Source organism: Ictidomys tridecemlineatus, chromosome 10 (assembly GCF_052094955.1).
Source record: "Ictidomys tridecemlineatus isolate mIctTri1 chromosome 10, mIctTri1.hap1, whole genome shotgun sequence".
NCBI lineage: Eukaryota > Metazoa > Chordata > Mammalia > Rodentia > Sciuridae > Ictidomys > Ictidomys tridecemlineatus.
The window spans coordinates 11,755,508-11,776,248 of NC_135486.1; the positions used below are offsets into that span (position 1 = coordinate 11,755,508).

Consider the following 20,741-nt stretch of genomic DNA (forward strand, 5'->3'; position numbering starts at 1 on the left):
TATTGGGGTATCATCTTTTCCTATGAATCTTTTTTCCTGACTTTCAGGATTTTACCAGTGTTTTCTATTCCAGTTTCCTCCTTGTTTTTGGTGAATAGATTCTATCTTTTGCCCCCACTTAAACTTCCACAGGATTACTTCACAGCATCTTATGGATAAGACCTTTGAATTTCCTTACTAATCTAAAGGTCCCTACAGTTGTCCAAGTTTCTCATAGAATCATTTATCGTCGGGTCAGGCATGGTGGCATATGCCTGTAATCCCAGCCACTGAGGCTGGAGGATGGCAGGTTCAAAGCCAGCCTCAGCAACTTATCAAGGACCTAAGCAACTATCTCAACATAAAAAAATAAAAGTCTGGGATGTGGCTCAGTGGTTAACCACCTTTGGGTTCAATCCCTGGTACAAAAAAAGAATTCTCCTTGCTTTTTGTATATTATTAGTTAACTTCATTCTTGCATCTTCTTAGAGGTAAGCATTTTGAGTTCTAAAGAACTTGTCAGCATAGTACCATAGAGGCAGAAGAGAAGGCTGATTTTCCTGATTAGAATTCTTAGAACACACAGATTTTTAACTTGGGACATGGAAATTCATCCTAAACCTCAACCAGACAGCTGTGCAGAGTTCTTGAGATTTTCCCCTTGAGTTGCGGCGTATCTGCCAGTTTGGTTGTGTGTCCTTAAATACATGCAGGAGGCCAAAGCCTGATTTGTGTTCCTCACAGGCTCACCACATACAAATCCTCTTGCAGGCTAAGTTTCAGGGTCTGTGTGCTTCTCAATTGTATTAGAATGACTGGTATTAGAATTTGAAAAGGGCAGCCAGGAGTGAGGGGAGATGTTCTGTTACTATTGTGTTTGCCTAAAAAACAAATTCCTGCAGCCCTCATTTTGTAAGATAGGTTTCCATAGTGGGGTTTTGTGGGGTAAGTAGCAATAAAAACCCCAGGGAACCATGGCATTAAGTCACCATTTGTAAGGTTTTGGTCTTGCGTAGACATTGGATATTGTGCTGTGAAATGGAAATGACAGTGACATCCCACTCTTAAAGAGCCCCTAATCTCATCCTGACAGAGGAGAAATTTGTGAGCCACCAAATGCTTCAGGAATGATGTAAATTAACTTGAAAATGAAGGAACAGGAACGCAGCAGGTGTGGGGTTGGCAGTAGGCACACCACAGAAGGGGACGTAGATCCAGACTTGACAGGTGGCATGTGCAGAGCCCCTCGCTGAACAAATGTAGAGTCTCCCAGGCCTCCAATAAGTTTAGAACCTGAGTGGCCAGGAAGACCCTCAGGAGTGTCCATGGTCTCATCAGGAAGCCTGGCTGTGCCCTGCCTATAGAGGGGTCAGGTTCCACCCATGATACCCCCCAGTGTACCATGGCAGAGATGTTAAAGCAACTATTGGCTTATAGATGAACCAGGAAACATTCATCTCCTGTTTTCAGAGTTTTATTGATTGAGAGAGAGAGAGACTTGATTTGTACCCAAAGATCATTTTCAAGACAGATGGTTCTGCCCGCCTTCAGCAAGTTTGGGAATATCACATAAAGCTTGTTCTACTCAGATGACTTCAGAAAATGTGTCACAAACCCACTTTATTTTAGGAAGACATTATTAAAATGAAGATTTTGATTCTGTAGGTCCAAGAGTCTGAGAGTGCCTTTCTGACAAGCTCCCACACAGTGCCAGTGCCAGGATGCTTGCTGAGGAATCCTAGCTGTTTGTAGTTCTCACAATAGCCTCTAGGTGTCCCCATCATCCATGAGCTCTGTTCCTAGATACTACAGCCACTACTCTCCATCCTCTGAGAATACTGTGCTAACAGTTTGTTGAAATATTCAGAGATTTGTCCAGATGCTGGTGTTTGGATTTATTGTCTCTATTTAGGACTCTTTGCTGCGTTTTTTTTGGTATCAGGAATGATGTAAATTAATTACCTGAAATTGAACTCAGGCACTCGACCACTGAGCCACACCCCAAACCTATTTTTTATTTTATTTAGAGACAGGGTCTCACTGATTTGCTTAGTGCTTCACCATTGCTGAGGCTGATTTTGAACTCAAAGGCCTCCTGCCTTAGTCTGGAGCCACTGGGATTAAGGTATGCACCACCACACCCAGTTCCTCTTTTTTTTTTTTTTTTTTTTTTTTTTAGGAAAAAAAGTTTCTTGAAATCAAGTTCCTATTAACCTAGTTTATTTACCATTAAATGTTAAATCCAAACTAGAGCAACTCAGAAATTAGCAGTTATCACTAGATGACAGTTGTAAGTAGAAATAGTTGTTTCCATAGTCTTAAAACTTGTTTTTGTTTTGTTTTTTTGTACTGGGATTGAACTGAGTGGCACATAATCACTGAGCTACAGTCCCAAATGTTATTTTTATTATTTTTTTTTTAAATTTTGAGACAGTCTCTTACTAAGTTTCTTTAGGGCCTCACTAAATTGCTCAGGCTGGCTTTGAACTTGAGATGCTTCTCCTCAGCCTCCCAAGCCGCCTGGGATTACAGCTGAGGGCCACTGGTTGGTTATCAGTAATTTGAGAATAAGTACAAGAGATTGAACCCAGAGCTTTATGCATGCTAAGCAGACTCTCTACTATGAGCTTCACCCCAGCCCTGTTATTAGTAATTTTATCACCATAAATTCACCTATAATTATCAATATTAACTAATGGCAAGCAAGCTTCCTCCAGTAGTCTATTTTATATATCATATAAATAAATATGTATGAAAATGAAGTATTGAGTGTTTATGATGCACTCAAATTAGCTCATTTAATCTTAGCAGCATTCCCATGACTGTTTTATGGGTGGGGAAATTGAAGTTACACAAATAGAAAGTGGTAGAACCTGTTGAGTTATTCACTATGCTAGATTGCCTTTCATGCTCAAAACAATATTTGCTGAATGAGTTAATGTTTTTAGTTTTCAAATAAGCAGAAAGATATATATTAGCTCCTTGCCACCATAACAAATACCTGAGATAATTATAAAGGAAAATTTATTTTGGTTCATGGTGTGGGAGGTTCTATCCATGGTCAGGCAGACCCATTGCTTTTAGGCCTCTGGTTGGGGGAAGAAGGAAGCAGTGCATCATGGCAGGAATATGTGGCAGAGCAGAACTGCCCACTTCATGGTCGGGGAGCAAAAAAGGAAGAAAACAGGATCCCATAGTCCCTTTGGTCATGTCCAATTATTCAAAGACGTCCCACTGGCCTCCAACTACCTCCCAATAGCACCAAGCTGAGGACCAGTTCTCTACCATGTGGGTCTTGGGGTGGCACTTAAGATCCAAACTATAAGACTGAGGATGTAACCCAGTTGGTAGAGTGCTTGCCTTGGGTTCTATCCCCAGCACCATCACCACAAAAAAAAAAAAAAAAAATCCAAACCATAGTGTGGTGGGTCAAGGTTAACTGTCCTCTGAATGTCTGAATGATTCTACTTGGTTTTTCCAAGTAAGTCATGCTGTACTGGTGGCTTTAGCTGCTGCTCTGTAAAAAGTTTGGGTTCCCTTTTGACATCACTGTGAGACACAAAATACATAACTTTGCTTGTCAACTGAGTTTTCATGGTGTCCTGACAAAGGTACTTATCTGGCCTCTGTGGCTATTTGAATAAAAAGGTAAATTTGGAGAGCTGTTGAGATTGGAGCAGCCCTGGCATTGAGTGTGATCTAAGATTGGCATGAACCGAGGGGGCAGTTTGTGATGTTTGCAAGGTCTGGTGCTCAGATTCATTGACCAACTGGAGAGCCCAGCCTCAAAGTCACTAAACAAGATAGTGGCCAGGTGAGTCCCTTGATCTGACTCTAGAGTGGTTTCCAATGAGGACAAGATAACTCTGAAAACTGCTTTAGGCTCTTCTGAAATTTAAAACAATCTGTCCTGTACTTCATATTATGAAGAAGGAAATCCAAGGGAAAGAGGCCCTCAAAGGCATGCTGGTGGTGTCTGATGGCTGCTTATAGTCACAAACACTTGAAAGTTACAAACCTAGCTGAGAGTGCACAGAGCATGTAGCCTTCTTTTTCATGAGATATAATTACTCAACAGGAGACCTCATGATTTCCCCATAACTTGGAGGGTGGTTTCCAAACCCCAAATAGCTCCAAACTTGAAACCTTTAGCTTCCTCTTGTTTTTGGTGGAAGCCTGCTGGTTATTTGCTGCAGTGTTTCATTTCCCTCTGCAGAGGATCAAGGGCCCCCTCCGCCAGACAGGATTCTTCCCAGGGCCTCTGCTCAGTTGACTCCCCTGGCTGAGAGGGTATCCCCAGCTGCCTCTAATAGTTTGGCAGGAAGTTGACTGTAGAGGAAGGGGCCATGCACGAAGGTGTGTCCTTATTTGGTAGACCTCAGATGGGCCAACAGAGCTACCCGAAAATAATAAGAGAATGATTGACAGTGGGCATTTCAAGGCCTGGTGTCACCGCCTCTGCAACCGCAATCGTGCCCCAGAAATAGACTACCCTGGAAGCCGTCGGGGTGGACAGGACCTGAAGTCGGCCTCGGGAAGCCATCCCGGGACACCAGCCCGGTTTCGGTTTCCCGCCCGGGTCACGTGTTGCGAGAGCAGGCAGCCGGGCGGCGGTCGCCGTAGCAACACCCACCCCGGGCCCACGCCCGCCTCACGGCCCCTCCCGGGCCTTAAAGAGCCGCAGCGGCCGCGGCGGGAGGCGGCAGAGCCCGGCCATGCCTCGCGGCCCGCGGCCCCCGCTCGGCCTCGGCCTCCTGCTGCTGCTGCCGCTCGCCGCCGCACCTGGGCACGGCGGCGCCGAGAGGCCGTGGGAGGGGACCGACGAGCCGGGCTCGGCGGGGGCCTGGCTGCGGGCGGCCGGAGCCCTCTCCAGGCGGTACTGGACGCTCCTCAGCTGCCAGCTGTGGCCCGACGACTGTGACGAGGCCGACGCCGCCGCGGGGCCCGGGGGTAAGCGCCGTCCGCGCGGCCGACCGCCGGGGCCACCTGCCGCCCCGGGCGCGGGATGCCCCCCTCGCGGCACCCGGCTGCCCCATCGGCCAGCGCCGGGTTCGCCAGCCTGTGGCTCGCGGCTGGGGGCTGGGGCCAGGGGCCGTCCGCCGCCCCACCCGGTCCCTGCGCCTCCAGACTCGCCTCCGCCGCGTCCTTCGCGGTCTCCCGCCCGCCCCGCAAGCCCAGGGGGCTGCCCTTTCCCGCCGCGGACGCAGCTGGTGACTGCCCTCCAGCCCCGGAACCTCTCCTCCTGCTGCTCGCGGAGACGCCGCTGGAGCACGTGCAGGGGGCGGAACCTGGGCAGGGGGAGTGGGGACTTGAGTTTTGGTTCTGGCGTTGTCACTAACAAGTTTCGTGGTCTGGTTGTCGCTTCACTGTTCACTGCCGTGGGCCAAAGGCTCTTGTCCTTGTCTCACAGCCCCTCTTTTTCCAGGCTGGAGCCTCCCTGGTTTGGGTCAACGGTACCTGGATATCCTCACTACGTGGTACTGTGGCTTCCAGGACTGCTGCAGTGGCGGGGACTGCAGGATCTCCAACAACTTTCCAGGTTGGACCCAGGCTTGGTTTCCAAAGTCAGGGATGTACGGGGAGGCAGGGATGTGGGGGGGGGGGGGCGAGGTCACTACTGGGGTGCAGGCGAACTTTTGTCATGCTGCCCAACTCCCCAAATGCAGGAATTGTCACACTGAAATTGCTCTCAGGTCTGCAGTTATTTGAGAATCTTCTTTGGACAAGACATGAAACTACTAGGCTTTCCAGAAATAACACCCTCCAAAATGGGAACAATGTGAGACCAACATTGGTGGTGTCCTTAATGGATTTTGCATTCACTCACAGAGGCCAGAGCACTTCTATTCTCTGTGGGGTTTTTGTTTGTGTTGTACTGAAGATGGATCCCAGGGCCTCACACATTCTAGACAAGTGCTCTAACAGTGAGTGACACTGTTACTTGAATCAAGGAGAAGTCCCTTTTTTACCTATTGTTTCATGGCTCAGCTTGTTGGAATCCATGGGAATACCATGAACATGTCATACCAGACTTAAGACGGGAGGAAGGGACACTACCAGGGTAGGCCAGGCTGCTGAATGCCACTGGCTGTCCCTTGTTGAGACTGAAGATTGTCCTCTGACTATTTGCCATCTCTCACCATGTTCTACCATGGGAATTGGTCCTAGGAAAAAGAGAAGCTAATGTCTATGGAGCTCCAACTATATACTAAGCATGGTGCTAGGAGTTTTGCTGGGATTAACCCTTAATACAACATATCTGTGACCCTTGGGAGAGTCAGGCCCAGAGCATCTTGCTTGTCTGAACAATAATAGTAACCTCGCAGAGGTTCAAGCAAGAGAACCAATCAAAAATTGTGTTGTGATTCCAAGTGTCCCTTTCTAACCTTTAGCCAACAATGTCTGGGGGAAACAACTTGGGTTTCCAGTTTATTTTGGATCAATGACGATGTGTCAGCAGCTGACAGAAATAGGAGATGGTTTCTCATTATAAACGAATCCATATTAGCGATCACATGGATTGAAAACTGTTCTACCCATGTGCCTGCAAATGTTCTCCTTCAAGTTCAACTGCATGTGAAGTTCTGCTAAGTAATCTTCCTTTCTTGGATGTTTTATTCAGTTCAGGTGACTTTATTTGCATACTAAAGGGATTTGCATTTAACTCTCAGAGGGCAATTCTTAGTCTAGCCTGTTAAGGGACTGCTGCATTGGTGGTTTGCAGAAGTTCCCTCTTTTCCCCAGGAGTAGTTTCCTGCCTAGAGTTTCCCTGATCCCAGCATTTCCATCTCCAGAAATGAGACCCACCCTAGATGTTAGGCCACTTAATTGGAAGAAGTGCCAGTGACACAGTATATCTAGGGACATGGCCTGGCACAAGACCGAATACCAGACTGCACAGAGATCAGGGAGTGTGAATTTGGATTTCTGCTGATCAGAATAAGACTTTAGATGTGAGTCGGCAGGTTACCTCTCTGAAAGGTCTGGGAGTCCACATTGTTCTGCTGGGGAATCGGAAACACCTGTGCCGGCAAATTTTGGACAATCCTTCCCAAGTCTGTTTCCTCCACTTTAAAGGGGGAATAATAGTACGTGCCTTACAGAATTACTGTGAAAATTAAATATAAAACAGCACAGTTTTGAGTACAGGAAAAATAGCAGTAGAAGTTAGTTTTCCTTCCTGTGATGCTACTAGTTTTGAAGTGATGTGATACTTCCAGTTGACCTTGACCTGGTTGGCTCAAGGTGCCAAACCAGTTGATCCAGAACTCAGAATGGCAGTGCCTCAGGCCAGCTGGCAGCACACCTCACCTCCACCAGGTTGCCCAGCGCAGGGCTGTGTTCCCGGCGGGCATTATGGACAAGAGTTTGCTGAATTGAAATAGAATGAATAAACTGAGGTTTCTCCATAAAGCTTTGCAGGAGGCCTGAAGATAAAGAATGGGGGCAGCCTAGGGTGCGGGCAGGGTCCTTCCTCCAAACTGGTCTGTGCCCACATCTGGGATGTCTTCAGAAAGGGTGATTCTGTTCTCTCCCTGAGTTCAATCTCGATTTCTCAAACTTCAGAAAATGGCCCTTGAATCCATTCTGCTGCAAGGTCTGCCCCCTAAGGACAAACAGCATGAATCAGTGATCCACCCTAAGAGTGACCAGAGATGCTTGGCTGACCACGCCCCTACCTGCAGGAGTCATGCCCGTGTGTGCCACTCACTGTGGCCTCCTCTTTCCTGCCCCCAGGCTTGGAATCGAACCTGAGTGTGCGCCTGCATGGCCAGCATCTGGCCCGTGAGCTGGTCCTGAGAACCGTGAGGGGCTACTTAGAGAGGCCCTGGCCAGAGAAGGCCCTGGCTCTGTCGTTCCATGGCTGGTCTGGCACAGGCAAGAACTTTGTGGCGCGCATGCTGGCAGAGAACCTGTATCGGGAGGGGCTGAGGAGCGAGTGTGTCAAGATGTTCATTGCCACGTTCCATTTCCCACACCCCAAGTATGTGGACCTGTACCAGGTGAGGCAGGCGCACTGGGAATGCACCCAGGGCCGGGGCTGGAGCGAGGCCTCTGCTGAGGGAGACCCCAAGCCTGAAAGGAGGTGGGTTCTGGGAAGCCTCGGGAAGGGCAGGACCAGGACGCAGGCGGCGGTGTGTGACAGAACCTGTGACAGTGGCCCGATCCTTCAGAGGAACAACTGCTGTTTTAGACTCCACAGTCATGCACGAGAAGCCAGACACAGCTTCCCAGAATCAGTCGTGTATTGACTTTGTGTTAAGGAAGTGGGGAAATGAGAGGAAAGCAAAACCTTTGCCATGATCTCCGGGCACGGACCCAACCTGGCTGGCTCGCAGCAGTGTCCGTGCGTCTGCCCTTGCCCCGAGCTGTCCCACGCTATTGCAGTTTTTTTTTTTTAAAGAAAGAGAGAGAGAGAGAATTTTTTAATATTTATTTTTCAGTTTTTCAGCGGTCACAACATCTTTGTTTGTATGTGGTGCTGAGGATCGAACCCGGGCCGCACGCATGCCAGGCGAGCGCGCTACCGCTTGAGCCACATCCCCAGCCCAACTATTGCAATTTTATTGGACAGAAAGTTGCATATCCTGGGCTGGGGTTGTGGCTCAGTGGTAGAGCACTCGCCCTGCACGCACGAGACCCTGGGTTTGATCCTCAGCACCACATAAAAATAAATAAGTGAAATAAAGGTATGTGTCCAACTACAACTAAAAAATAAATATTAAAAAAAAAAAAAGAAGCGGGCTGGGGATGTGGCTCAAGCGGTAGCGCGCTCACCTGGCATGCGTGCGGCCCGGGTTCGATCCTCAGCACCACATACAAACAAAGATGTTGTGTCCACCGAGAACTAAAAAATAAAAATATTTAAAAAAAAAAAAGAAGCATATCCTGCCTTTTTTAAAAAAAAATGTGGTGCTGGGGAGGGAACCCAGGGCCTCCAGCATGCTAGGCCAGCTCCATCCCCCGTGGTGTTGGGTTTTAAAAGGAGGCAGCCATATCTGGTGGTTTCCGTGTCTTCCCGTAACCGCTCATCATAGCCACAAGTGGGTGGACAGAAGGTTTCCTTGCTGCTCTGCTGGTCCGGTTTCTTCCCTGTCAGACCTGTAGCACGGAAAATGTGCAAACTCCTTCAGCTGCAAGACTAAGGACATGACTTCTCCTGGCTTTAGCTTTTAGTTGTCACAGACGTCTCTGAGAACGGAGGTTGCCCTTTCAGTATGACCTAGAGGGCAAGGGCAGGGTGAACTGTCCTGAACTCCAGATGGCCTCAAGGCAGGTGGCCAACAGCTGGGCCTTCTCAGGAGAAATTACCTGACTCTGGATCCCAACTTCCCCACTGTAAAAATTGGCGTGTCCACCCACACCCGTGCACTTGGGTGACGGGGGGCTGAAGTCAGACTCCGAGGAGGTTAGAGAGGGACAGGGAGTGTAGGCTAGGCTAAGAAGTTGGGAACAACAGCTCTGGGAACACAAAGAAGCTTCTGTTCCATTGAGGGTTTACTCTCTTGGCGGTAGCGAGAGCCCACCATCTCTGGGAGCCCCTGCATTACAGGTTGTCCGGGCCCCAAAAGGCGCCCAGGACTGTCACCTCCCTGAGATCTTGGCCCAGCCTGGGAGCGCAGGCAGGGGAGTGGCTGCCTCTGCCCTTGAGCCCCTCCTGCCTATCACCCCCACAGCAGAGCCTGACCCCTGCCCTTGGGGAGTTGACTTGACAGGTACTTCTAGGACGGGACCTAGGCCTGGAGAGGAGGGAGAAGGCTGGAGTGGGGGCTTGTGCCCAGGGACACAAGGGGTTCTTTCCACTGCCCCCAGGCCCTTTCCTTTCCCCAGACTAGGGCTGCCAACCTTCAGGTTCAGGAAAATCATCTGGAAACCTGTTGGCGAACAGGTGCGGGCTTCGCCTCCAGGGCATGGATCCCAGTCCTAGGCAACCCACTGGGGAAGAGCTGGGGAAACTGGTGCCCTGACCTGGACTGTGGCTGGAGGGTGGGACGTGTCCCCAGGTCTCCACAGCTCCCTGTGTCCTGTGCAGGAGCAGCTGACCAGCCAGATCCAGGGGACGCAGCAGCGCTGCCCACAGAGCCTGTTCATCTTTGACGAGGCTGAGAAGCTGCACCCGGGGCTGCTGGAGCTCCTAGGGCCACACTTGGAACGCCACGCCACTGAGGGCCACAGCACCGAGTCTCCGAGGAACATCTTTCTTTTCCTCAGGTGAGTCTGAGTGAGGGGAGGTGTGGCAGGCGGAGGAGGGCTTCTTTGCTACTCCAGACAGCAGACAGCTCATTAGCTCAAAATCAAGTACCCATGACCCTGAGAGCTCCCAAGCAGCTGCTCAGAGGGCCGAGCAGTTCTTCCCAGCCCCAGAGGCCTGAAGGTCTCTTTCTGCCAAGAGGAAGCGCTGGCCAAACCCTGGGTGAGTGTGGTTAGATCTGTGATGCCTGCAGGACTTGCCACAGAGCTACATTTCCCTGCTTCTGTTTTGCTGAGTGTCCCAGGCTCTTGAAGTGGCCCTGCAGGAAGCAAACAGAAATAACTTGTTCAACTCTTTATGGAGGCTTTGGCTTGAAGCTTTGCACCAGCTTCTTACAGACTCCCTAGAAGTCAAACCAGTTGCTTCCCCACAGGCTGCTGGCTCCTCCTCCCCACCCCTGGCCGCCCCTGTTGCAGGGGGTTTTCAGGGCACACCTGGTGAGGACGGGGAGTGGGGACGATTTCGCCCAGCAGACCTGGCTTCCTGCGGACCCTTGGGACAGGTTTCAACTAGTGCCAGGTCAGGATTCTGGTGTGATGGCGAGTCCACCCTGCTGTGCAGGCTTGTGGGACGTGAGCTGTGAGGCGGAGGACGAGGGTCCCCAGTGAGTTGAAGAGAGACGTCTGATACAGTCTGCGTGCCCAGAGTCAGGAGTCGAGGAACGGTCGCTTCTTGGGTTCTCAACCTTCTCCCCAGGTTCTAAGCAGCAGGCTCAGGGCTCCTCCTGGGGCAGTGAGTCAGAGGAGGCCAGATAGAGGAGTGGCCTTGGCCCTAAGGCTTCTCCACGGAAGCCCCCAGGTCGTGGGGCACGGGTGCTGGGGACCCTCTGAACTGCTGCTGCAGAAGCCAGTCCCCTCCTGCAGGATGAAGCTTGGGGACCACCTTTCACTTTTTTAAATGATTTGTTAAAATATTTCTTTAGATGTAGATGGACACACACCTTTATTTTATGTATTTTTATGTGGTGCTGAGGATGGAACCCACAGCCTCACACATGGCCTGCGAGCGCCCTGCCACTGACCGCAGCCCAGCCCCCCTTGCACTTTTGTTAGAAGTGTCTCCTCCCGCTCCTGGTCAGGGCAGTGGGCCGCTGCCTCCTGGCCCCCTCCTCCACCACTTCTCCACTTGGAAAGGCCTCGCCCCTGCTGGCCGCGGTCGCTGAACCTGACCCAGTGCCCTGGACTCCAGGCAGATGTCTGCCTTTGCGGCCTTCTGGTTGTCGGCCAGCTGACACTGCTGTCTGTCCCCTGGCCAGTCCCACTCCCCCAGTGACCTGACCGTGGTGGACTGAAGCAGGCCACGTGGCTGCACACCCACCGCTAGTCACATGGGGTGGAGGCAGTGCCCGGGGAGTCATCCTGCTAGACCAGTCCCCCACAGGAGGAAGCAGCTAAGCCTGCCCTCCCGGGAGGAGGACACAGCTGTGACAAGGACTCGAAGGGTCACTTAAATGTGGCCTTTGGTTGCAGTGGCTCAGCCACTGGCTTGTACCAAGGCCTCCCACCAAGGAGAAGCTGTGGGCAGGCTGCCATTGTCCACCCCCGGTCATGCAGGGCCACATCCAGCAGCCCCACCCCCAACCCCACCCCCGGCTGCCCTGAACTCCTGAGGCCAGGCATCCAGCGACAGTGGGAGCTGAGTCTCTGGACTTCCGCTGAGGTCCATCGTGGGAAGCACCTCCCCTTTGTGGTGAGGAGTACTGTACTGGGTGACAAGCAATTTGAGCTGCCAACGTGACTAAGTCACACCCGCGGAACACCTGCCATTTAATCCTGGGAAATAGCCTCACCTGCTGTTTGCACTGAGGCCCAAGTGGCTTTGGTGGCCTGCCCTCTGGCACCTGATGGCAGTAGGAGAGGGGGACACCTGGCAGGGCCCATGCCCAGCATGTGTAGTTGCCAACATGGCGGCCCCAGCTGTGAGCAGGAGCAGGGAGACAGGAGGCCGCTCAGACCTCCCGCCCTCGGGGGTGTGGCTCCGGAGGCCGGGCACGCTGGCCTGCACCTGTACACCAGGCCGGGGACTGGTGGGCGCCCTGGTCCATCCTGTGACCACCAAGGGTGCCCCTTCTAATTTGGGTTCTGACCTTCAGGTTCTGTTTGGGACCCTTCCTGCTCCCCCAGGCTCGGGAGGTCGTTTTAGGCGGGTCCCGGGGCTCTGGGCCTGTCCTGAAGCCCTGCTCACTGGTGGTCAGAGCCTGGAGGTGCTGTTCCAGGGCGCGGTTCCGAGGGGCAGTGAAGCAGGGAGTGAGCCTGTGGGGCTTGGGGTGTCGGAGCCTGGCCCTAGGTCGCCAGAACTCGTGCCTCCTGTCTGGTTGCCAGAAAACAACCTCGACTACTCCCGCTCGTTTCTACCCGGGGAGAAGGCTCGGGAAGGGTCATGGGCAGGACCCCAGTGGGGCCGGGAGCTGTAAAGGAAGAGGGAATGAGGTCCATTTACCTGGGCCGCTGCCAGGCGAGGCAGGGACAGTGCCAGCACAGGTGGGCAGCCCTGCGACTCTGAGAGCTCCGGACCTCCCCCAGTGACCTGTGAGTGGCGGCTGCCCGTTTTCTGACTCGGGCACCTTTGGTCAGGTTTCCTTCTCTCAAAGAGATCGGGCCGACCTGCCTCTGTTCTTCAGGGAGGAGCAGTTGGTGCTGCTCTGTTCCGGGTCGTTGTCGGGGATGGCTGGTCCTGGAGAGAACCTGAGTCTCTTCCTCGGGGTCTTGGGCCGAGCTTGGACGTTGTCCTGTCCCAGGCCCTCAGAGGGCTGGTGAATAGAGGTGCCTGCTGGGCCGGGTTGGCAGGGGGCCTGGGGGGTGAGGTCCTTCCCGGGGGAAGTGGCCTGGCGGGTGGCCTGGTGGTGGCAGCCCTGAGGAGCTGAAGACGAGGGGAGGGGGCATAGAGAGGGGCCTCCTGGTCGTGCCTCGTGGTGAGGTAAAGACGCAGCGTGGCCTGGGGAGGGGGAGGCAGACCAGAGGGGCCATTCAGAAGGGAGTTGGAGGTGGCATGGACAGATGTACAACCGTGTCCATTTATCTAATGCGCACTGTGGAGCCCCTGCTGTGTGCCGAGCACTGGGCTAGGTGCTGGGGCTCCTTAGAGAAGTAGGCCAGGCTTCCCGTTCCCCACCCACTTGGAGTCTGGTGGCCTCCTGGGTGGAAGCGGGAAGGCCCTGGGTCTGCCGAGGAGCCGTGAGTCAGCCCCGCTGGTCTGGCCCTTATCCCAGGAGCTGCCTTCATGCCAGTGGAGACACAAGTACTTGCCTCTGCCTCCTGTGGGGAACGCGGGAGGGGGCAGTCCCTTGGCAGCAGGGTGACCTTGCCTCTGCTGAAGGCCCTCGGCGTCCAGATGACCCGTGGCCCTTCCTACAGAGGTGGGGGCTGGGGAGCAGGGAGCAGCTTCTCCACACGCAGGTGTCTGGCTGAGCACTGACCTGGAGGAAGGGGAGGGGACTGCCCTTGTCCCTGCAGTGCCCACAGCCCCTGGTAAAGTCTGTCTTCAGAAGTACGTTGGTCCCTTCAGGAAGGAGGCTGTGGACCGTGTGACGAGACAGCCCGTCCGTCCTGGCTTAGCTGCTGGGCAGGGAGGGTGCCCAGGCGGGGAGATGTGAGGGGGAGCTCCCAGCCCCTCTCCCTGCCCAGGCGCCTTGCTCACGGGTGTGCTCAAATGCTAAATGAGCCCAGAAGTGAGTTGACACCCAGGAGGGTGTCCCAGGGGACTCGGGGTCAACTGGAGGGGAGGAAGGGAGGTGCTGGACCCTGCTCCTTGCTGCCTGCGTGCCGCAGTCCTTCGTTGCTACCGTCCTGCTGTGGAGAGGCAGGTGGCAGAGCCAGAGAGGCCCAGGCGGAGGTGGCCAAGGAGCTGCCTGGGGCTGCAGCCTGGGGGCGGGGGTGGGGGCGGGAGGGAGGTGGGTGCTGGCGCTGGGAGGGGGCCACGCTCCGGCCCCAGGTCTGTGCACCTCTGTGCTAGCTCCTGTTGGTGGCTCTCTGGGTTCCTCGCCTTATCCCCTGACTAACCCCATCCTGTTCTGTGCTCCAGACCCCTAATTCCCATTGCCCAGTGACATCCCAGTCCCCCAGAGCCATGGAAGAACACTGGAGCGTGGGGAGCACATTGGCGCCTGTGACGGGAGCAGTTGGAAGCCCAGGGCAGACGCGTGTCCTCTCTCACTTCTCATGTCCATCAGTGACAGGGTCTTGTCAGTGGTGTTTTTTTTTTTTTTTTGTAGTGAGACACAGTACCTTTATTTATTTATTTTTATGGGGTGCTGAGGATCGAACCCAGGGCCTCGCACGTGCTAGGCGAGCGCTCTACCACTGAGCCACACCCCAGCCCCTCTTTCTTTTTTTTTGGTACCAGGGATGAACCCAGGGGCACTTTACCACTGAGCCACATCCCTCAGCCGTATTTATTTTTTATTTTGAGGTAAGGTCTCACTAAGTTGCTTAGGGCCTTGCGAAGTTGCTGAGGCTGGCCTTGATCTTGTGGTCCTCCTGCCTCAGCCTTCCCGGTGGCTGGGATCACAGACAGGCACCACCACACCTGGCTCAGTGGTATTTCTTAATTCTTCTGTCCTTCTCTCCATCACCTGTCACCTCTGAGTGTGGACTGCTGGCAGAAGGCTTGGGGACTAGCTTTCTGCAACCATCCATGGCCCTTCAATCCAGTCTCTGTAGCCCTGAAATGGTCTTCTTAGAACGTAAAACTGACCAGGTCGCCCCCCGACGCTCCCCAGCTCCAAGCCCTTCGGTGGTTCCGTGGCCCGTATCTGCAAACATGGCGAGGGCCCCCCAGAGTCTCAGCCTGCCTTTGATGCTTTGCTGCACAGCTCCCTGGGCCTCTGCATCAGTCCACGCCCCTCCTCCCCGGCTCTGAGGACCGTTACTCGCCCTCTGCCTCGACGGGAGGCCCTCCTTGGGTCCAACATTTGTCACGCTGTCCTGGAGCCTCACACACGTGGCCCTTGTCCCACAGAACTCAGGAGGAACCACATCTAACCATTGCTGTGCCCTCTGCGCCTGGCAGTTTCCTAAGCGTTTGTCAAAGGGAGCGGGGGTGGCAAGGCAGGACGTCCTCTTTTCTGTGCAGATGCTAGTTGTGCCAAGGTCCCCCCCGGGAGGGCCGAGGCCGGGCCCGCAGCCTCCACTCTTCCCACACCGAGGTTTTGGCCTCGTGGTCAGGGAACCCATTGGGAATCTAGGCTTAAAAGTACAGCCTCTGTCAACAGGCCCTTCGTGTCTCTTTCAGTAACCTCGGGGGCAACGTCGTCAACGAGGTGGTCCTGACACGGCTTAAGGCTGGACGGCCCCGGGAAGAAATTACGATGGAAGACTTAGAGCCCCGCCTCCGAGCCGAGATCATGGGGTCCACAGGTGAGTGACCCACGCACAAGCCAAGCCACAGATGGAGGTGATTAGCGTGAGCGCTGGTGGTGTGATTGTGAGGTGCACAGGGGCCCTGACCATCCAGAAGACACGCTCCAGTCATCCCGTGTTGTCAACCGTGGGTGGCACAGGAAGAGCGCCTTTCTGAAAATGCTTTGAAAGAGGCATTGGCACTGCCCCAGGAGAAACAGAGGCTCTGAGCAGAGTGTCACTGTGAGACCCTCAGCAGTCAGCCTCCACGGCCTTGTCCAATGGAGGATTGCTCCTGCCACTGGACAAGGCCAGGCACCAGCCACCGCTCCCTGCTCACCTGCTCCAGGAGACCCAGTGGTGTGGCTCTTGGCACGCGCTGCAGACAGCCCCCCTGGGGCTTCACACGAGACCAAATCTGCCCATGCTGCGGGTCCTGGGACTCTAAGTAGAGCCCCACTGGGTTCAGCCTCGGGGCAGCTTCCATGTGACTTTGTGTCTTGATTTCAGACAGTGGCTTTGGCCACAGCCGTCTGGTGAAAGAAGACCTGATTGACGTCTTTGTCCCTTTCCTGCCGCTGGAATACCGTCACGTGAGGCTGTGTGCTCGCGACGCCTTCCTGAGCCAGGAGCTCCCGCACACAGAAGAGTCCCTGGATGAGATCGCCAAGATGATGACCTATGTCCCCCAGGAGGAACGACTCTTTTCCTCCCAGGGCTGCAAGTCTGTTGCTCAGAGAATTACCTACATCCTGCCCTGAAGACTGAATGAGGACTTCCCGGAGCTGCCAGGGTGCCAGCGCATCCAGCAGTCACTAACTAACGAGTGAGTAACAGGAAGGCCTTGATCAGAAGCAGAGCCAGTTCTTCAATCACTTGGTGCCTTAAAGAGCCACGTTCCACAACGTGGGCCAGGAGGCCGGAGAAGGTCAGCAGGAGGCCACAGATCCCAGGCTCGCAGCCCTGCGGGTGCTCTCCCTGGACGGCCCCCTGGCCTCGCAGCTGTCCTGGCAGAGGCTGGACTTAGGGATTGGGCCCGAGGCTGCAGGGTTCTTGGGTTACAGAACAGGGCTGTGGTGGCCCAGCATGGGACTCACCTGGGTTGGCAGGATGGGCAGGCTGGCTTTCAAGCCGCTATCCCCAGAGCAATGATGAGCAGTGAGTGGGTGGGTTAGCCCAGAGCCTTAGGCTAAGAGGAAAAGGGCAGAGAGTACCTGCAAAGTTCTGAGTGTAGGCTAAGCCCTGTTCTGCTCTGCAGGTTGGAAAAAAAAGTTTTTAATTAGGGGCTTTGACAAGACTGTCATAAGTAGAGATTAAAATTTTGTATTTTTCTAACCTCCTTGGCCTGCTTGCTCACTGAAACCTAGTAGTTGTGCTCACTTAGCAAAATTTCAAATCCAGGGCATCCTGACGGGGACTGGCAGAGAAGGTGGATGCTGGCACCCGGAGCTGGCAGCGTGTGTGGCGGGTCTGCCAGCTTCTGCTTGCTTTGGGACCATGTCAGCTGAGCTGGGTTACACCAGCCTCTTACTGAAGAGGCTCCCAAGGCACGGCGCTCTTGCACGTGAGAACAGTCCCTGCCGTGGCCTGGAACAGGAACGAGTCCCTCAGGTCTGAACTCGTGGCCCCGTGCCTCTCCACCTCCGTGGTCCCCTCCGTGTCCCCCTCCGTGTCCCTTCCCTTCTGCAGTCCTGGAATACCCCGCAGGCCTGTGCCTTTTTTGTTGTCATCTTTTCATTGGAAGTCCTCCTTGACCCTCTCATCTTCAGCCCTGTGAAATGGAACACTCTCTCTCCCTCGCTTAACACGCCATCAGGCTCAAGAACTCAAATAACTGCCCAAGGTCAGGGAGTACTAGCCCTGGCTACGTTAGGCACTCAAGAAGCTGCCCAATAAATGAATCAAAGGAACTTAGTTTCATACCACTCACGGGACAAAAGTAAATTTGGCCTGACTGCACAATCCGAGGAGGCCAGTGGGTTTCCCCCCTTCTCGGTACCAGGGATTGAACTCAGGCACTCAGCACTGAGCCACATCCCCAGCCCTGAGTTGCTGAGCACTGAGTTGCTGAGCACCTTGCTGTTGCTGAGGCTGGCTTTGAACTTGCCATCCTCCTGCCTCAGCCTCCCAAGCAGCATACGCCATGGTGCCCGCCAGATGAGGCCAGTTAGCTGCAGGTTAGCTGTCCTCTGGTCTGGAGCACCTCTGGAAGAATGTGCACCCAGCACTAAATGCTAAATACACACTTCAGAAAGAGTGTTCTGTGTTTGTTTTTAAGTCTCAACAAAACAACCCACATTCTTTTAGCACTGGCCGTTCTTTTGGTGTCACAACTACAGGCTCTGAACCGCCCACATGGGAGCAGAGACAAGCAGTGGCACACGGTGTTCTGGACACATTCCCCGCCAGCCTCCCTGGGCTGGGGTTGTGGCTCCACCAGTCACCTCTGTGAGACACTAGGGAACTATTTAACCTCATTTTAACTTTAACTTCCATTTGGGCTCAACCACCTACCTTCCTGAAAGATTTGATGAGTTCATCTTCACGAAGTGCTCAGGACACAGCTTGAGGTGTAGACAGAAAAACTTCCTCTACAGACTCCGTGCAAGTCTCCAGTTCCCTGTGGATACCAACTGGGCATCCTGCAGCCGAGTTCTGACATCAACTAACTGGAGTGAGAATAGGTTACGGGCTTGGTCCTGCAAGACCGCCTCCCGTCACGAAGCAATTGTGGGGCTGGGGCTCAGTGGAGGAGCCCTTGCCTAGCATGTGGGAGGCACTGAGTTTGATTTTCAGCACCGTACATAAATAAATAAGGTCTATCAACAACTAAAAAAAAAAAAAGACACAACTGGGGGCAGGGGTTGTGCTCAGTGGTAGAGCACTCGCCTAGCACGTTCAAGGCCCTGGGTTCGATCCTCAGCACCACATAAAAATAAATAAAACATAGATATTGTGTCCAACTGCAACTAGAAAATAAATATTAAAAAAAAAAAAAAGATGCAATTGCAAGTAGTGGTTACCCACACTTCTGTCCAACTTGGTTACAAGTCAAGGTGCCCACAGCCCTGGAGATACAGGAAAACCCTTCACTGTTGCTGGCCTGTTACAAAGGATACCGCTCAGGAGCAGCCAGAGGAGGAGAGGCTCTGAGCAGAGCCTGGGCGCCAGCTGCAGTGCGGCTCTTCCAGCCTGCTCCAGGCGCCACCCTCCCTGTGCTCCTGCGTTCGCCAGCCCGGAGCTCTCTGAGCCTGGCACTGGAGGTTTTTATGGAGGCTTTATTGTGCATTCACAAGGGATGAGATCATTGGCCGCTGGTGATGAAGTCCAAGTCCAGCCTTCTCCTCCCACCACAGGTCAGGGAGCGGGGCTGAAGCTTCTAGACCTCTGAGCACATGGTGGCTTCCTCTGGCGGCCAGGCCCCGTTCTTCAAGAGTCAACATGTCAGCACAAACTCTGGAGGGCCTGGGAAAGGTTTGGGAATAACAAAAATAAAATAAAAATATTGTATCCAACTACAACCAAAAAATAAGTATTAAAAAAAAAGCAAACATCCCAACAGGCTCCTGCCTGCCACTTACACACATTTCACAAGTGCCTAATGCAGGCAATGACACTTGTTAAAATTTAAGACCAAGTCAAACAAGAATAGAACTTTCCTGTAGAAGGAACTACACTTAATCTATTAATACTGCTTTGCCTCAAAACATTTTTAGAACTTAATTGAAGTTGTCCTCAGAATGGATTTTAAAATAATTAAATGTCTCTTTGTAATCAACTCATGTTGGAGACACACAAACACAAACACATACACATACACACAAAAAAAATTCACCTGGGCACCAGCCTGGGCTCCAGAGAATGCCTTCTGTCCACTTCCAGAGATGAAGACAGGATGTGCAGGTGCTTCAAATAGAAGACAACAAAATGGCAGTGGTAGTCCTCACCTCTCGATGATCACCTTGAATGTAAATGGATTAGGTTCTCCAATTAAAAGACACAGTGGATTAAAAGCTAAAGATTCCATGTGTCCTCAAGAGCGTCACTTCACTGGTAAGGACACAGTGGACTGAAAGGGAGTGACGGGGAAAAAAAAAAGATTCCATGCGACCGGAAACCAAAGAGCAGGAGTATATCAGACAAAACAGACTTTAAATAAAAACCATAAAAAAAGACAAAAGGGCATCACACTGTCATCAAGGGGACAGTCCTGCTAGAGGTATGACTGTGAGTGCATAGGTACCCAGCATCAGAGCACCTGAGTACACAAAGCAAACACCAATAGAGCTAACGGAGAGCGGGGCTGCGAGAAAATAATGGGTGGGGGACCTCAACACCCCAAGTTCAGCAATGGACAGATCATCCACACGGCAATCGACAAGGAAAGGCCAGACTTAAACTGCACTCCAGCCCAAACAACCTAACAACATGTATGCGACTCTGCACTCGCCTGCTGTAGAACACACATCCTTCTCAACTGCATCTGGAGCGGCTTCCAGGATGGATCACAAGTTAGACCCAAAACAAGTCTCAGCCGGAGCAGTGGCGCAACCCGGTAATCCCAGAGGCTCAGCCAAAAAAAGTGAGGTGCTAAGCAACTCAGTGAGGCCCTGTCTTTAAATAAAGTACAAAATAGGGCTGGGGATATGGCTCAGTGGTCGAGTGCCCCTGAGTTCAATCCCTGGTCCCCACCCACCCACAAAAGATAAACATAATAAAAACCTTAGCCAGATTAAGAAAAAAGAACCAAATAAAAACAGTAATGAAAAAGGAAACGTTACTAGAGATGCTACAAAAACACAGAAGATCATAAGAAACCATTATAAACAATTAAACACCAACGAATCACTCCTGGACATACACAACCTACCAAGAATTGAATCATGAAGAAGCAGAGAATCTGTACGCCTAGAAGGATTAATGAGATTGGATCAACAAAAGTCACCCATCAAACCGAGCTCTTCATGCTGAATTCTTCCCTTTAAAGAACATCAGTTTTAGTCAAACTACTCCAAAAAAATTAAAAAACAAAAAAAAAAAACTGAAGAGGAGGGTGTACTTCCAGACTTGGGGGAAAAAAAAAACAGACAAGGGTATAACAATAAAAGAAAAGTAAAAGCCAATAACCCTGATGAACATAGATACAAAAACCCTAAAAAAAAAGAAAAATACTA

General features: G+C 52.5%; 1 protein-coding gene, 1 long non-coding RNA gene and 1 other non-coding gene across 4 annotated transcripts; 1 reads left to right on the forward strand and 2 right to left on the reverse strand.

The window, feature by feature from the left end:
• The first annotated feature begins 4,244 nt into the window (after positions 1–4,244).
• Positions 4,245–16,902, forward strand: Tor3a (torsin family 3 member A). The gene is made up of 6 exons (XM_078022378.1): positions 4,245–4,929; positions 5,405–5,518; positions 7,717–7,982; positions 10,013–10,191; positions 15,461–15,585; positions 16,078–16,902. The coding sequence occupies exons 1-6, from the start codon at positions 4,695–4,697 to the stop codon at positions 16,326–16,328; spliced, it is 1,170 nt and encodes a 389-aa protein (XP_077878504.1). The 5' UTR covers positions 4,245–4,694; the 3' UTR covers positions 16,329–16,902.
• Positions 8,399–20,221, reverse strand: LOC144367126 (uncharacterized). 2 transcript variants are annotated; one of them, XR_013426397.1, is made up of 3 exons: positions 19,403–20,221; positions 18,082–19,032; positions 8,399–10,490 (listed from the first exon to the last, which is right to left on the reverse strand). It is a non-coding gene; the product is annotated as an uncharacterized LOC144367126 (long non-coding RNA). The 2 variants fall into 2 exon arrangements; XR_013426396.1 differs by lacking the exons at positions 18,082–19,032; positions 19,403–20,221 and adding exons at positions 10,666–10,955; positions 12,671–15,463.
• Positions 14,473–14,544, reverse strand: Trnaa-agc (transfer RNA alanine (anticodon AGC)). The gene has a single exon. It is a non-coding gene; the product is annotated as a tRNA-Ala (tRNA).
• Positions 20,222–20,741: the final 520 nt, after the last annotated feature.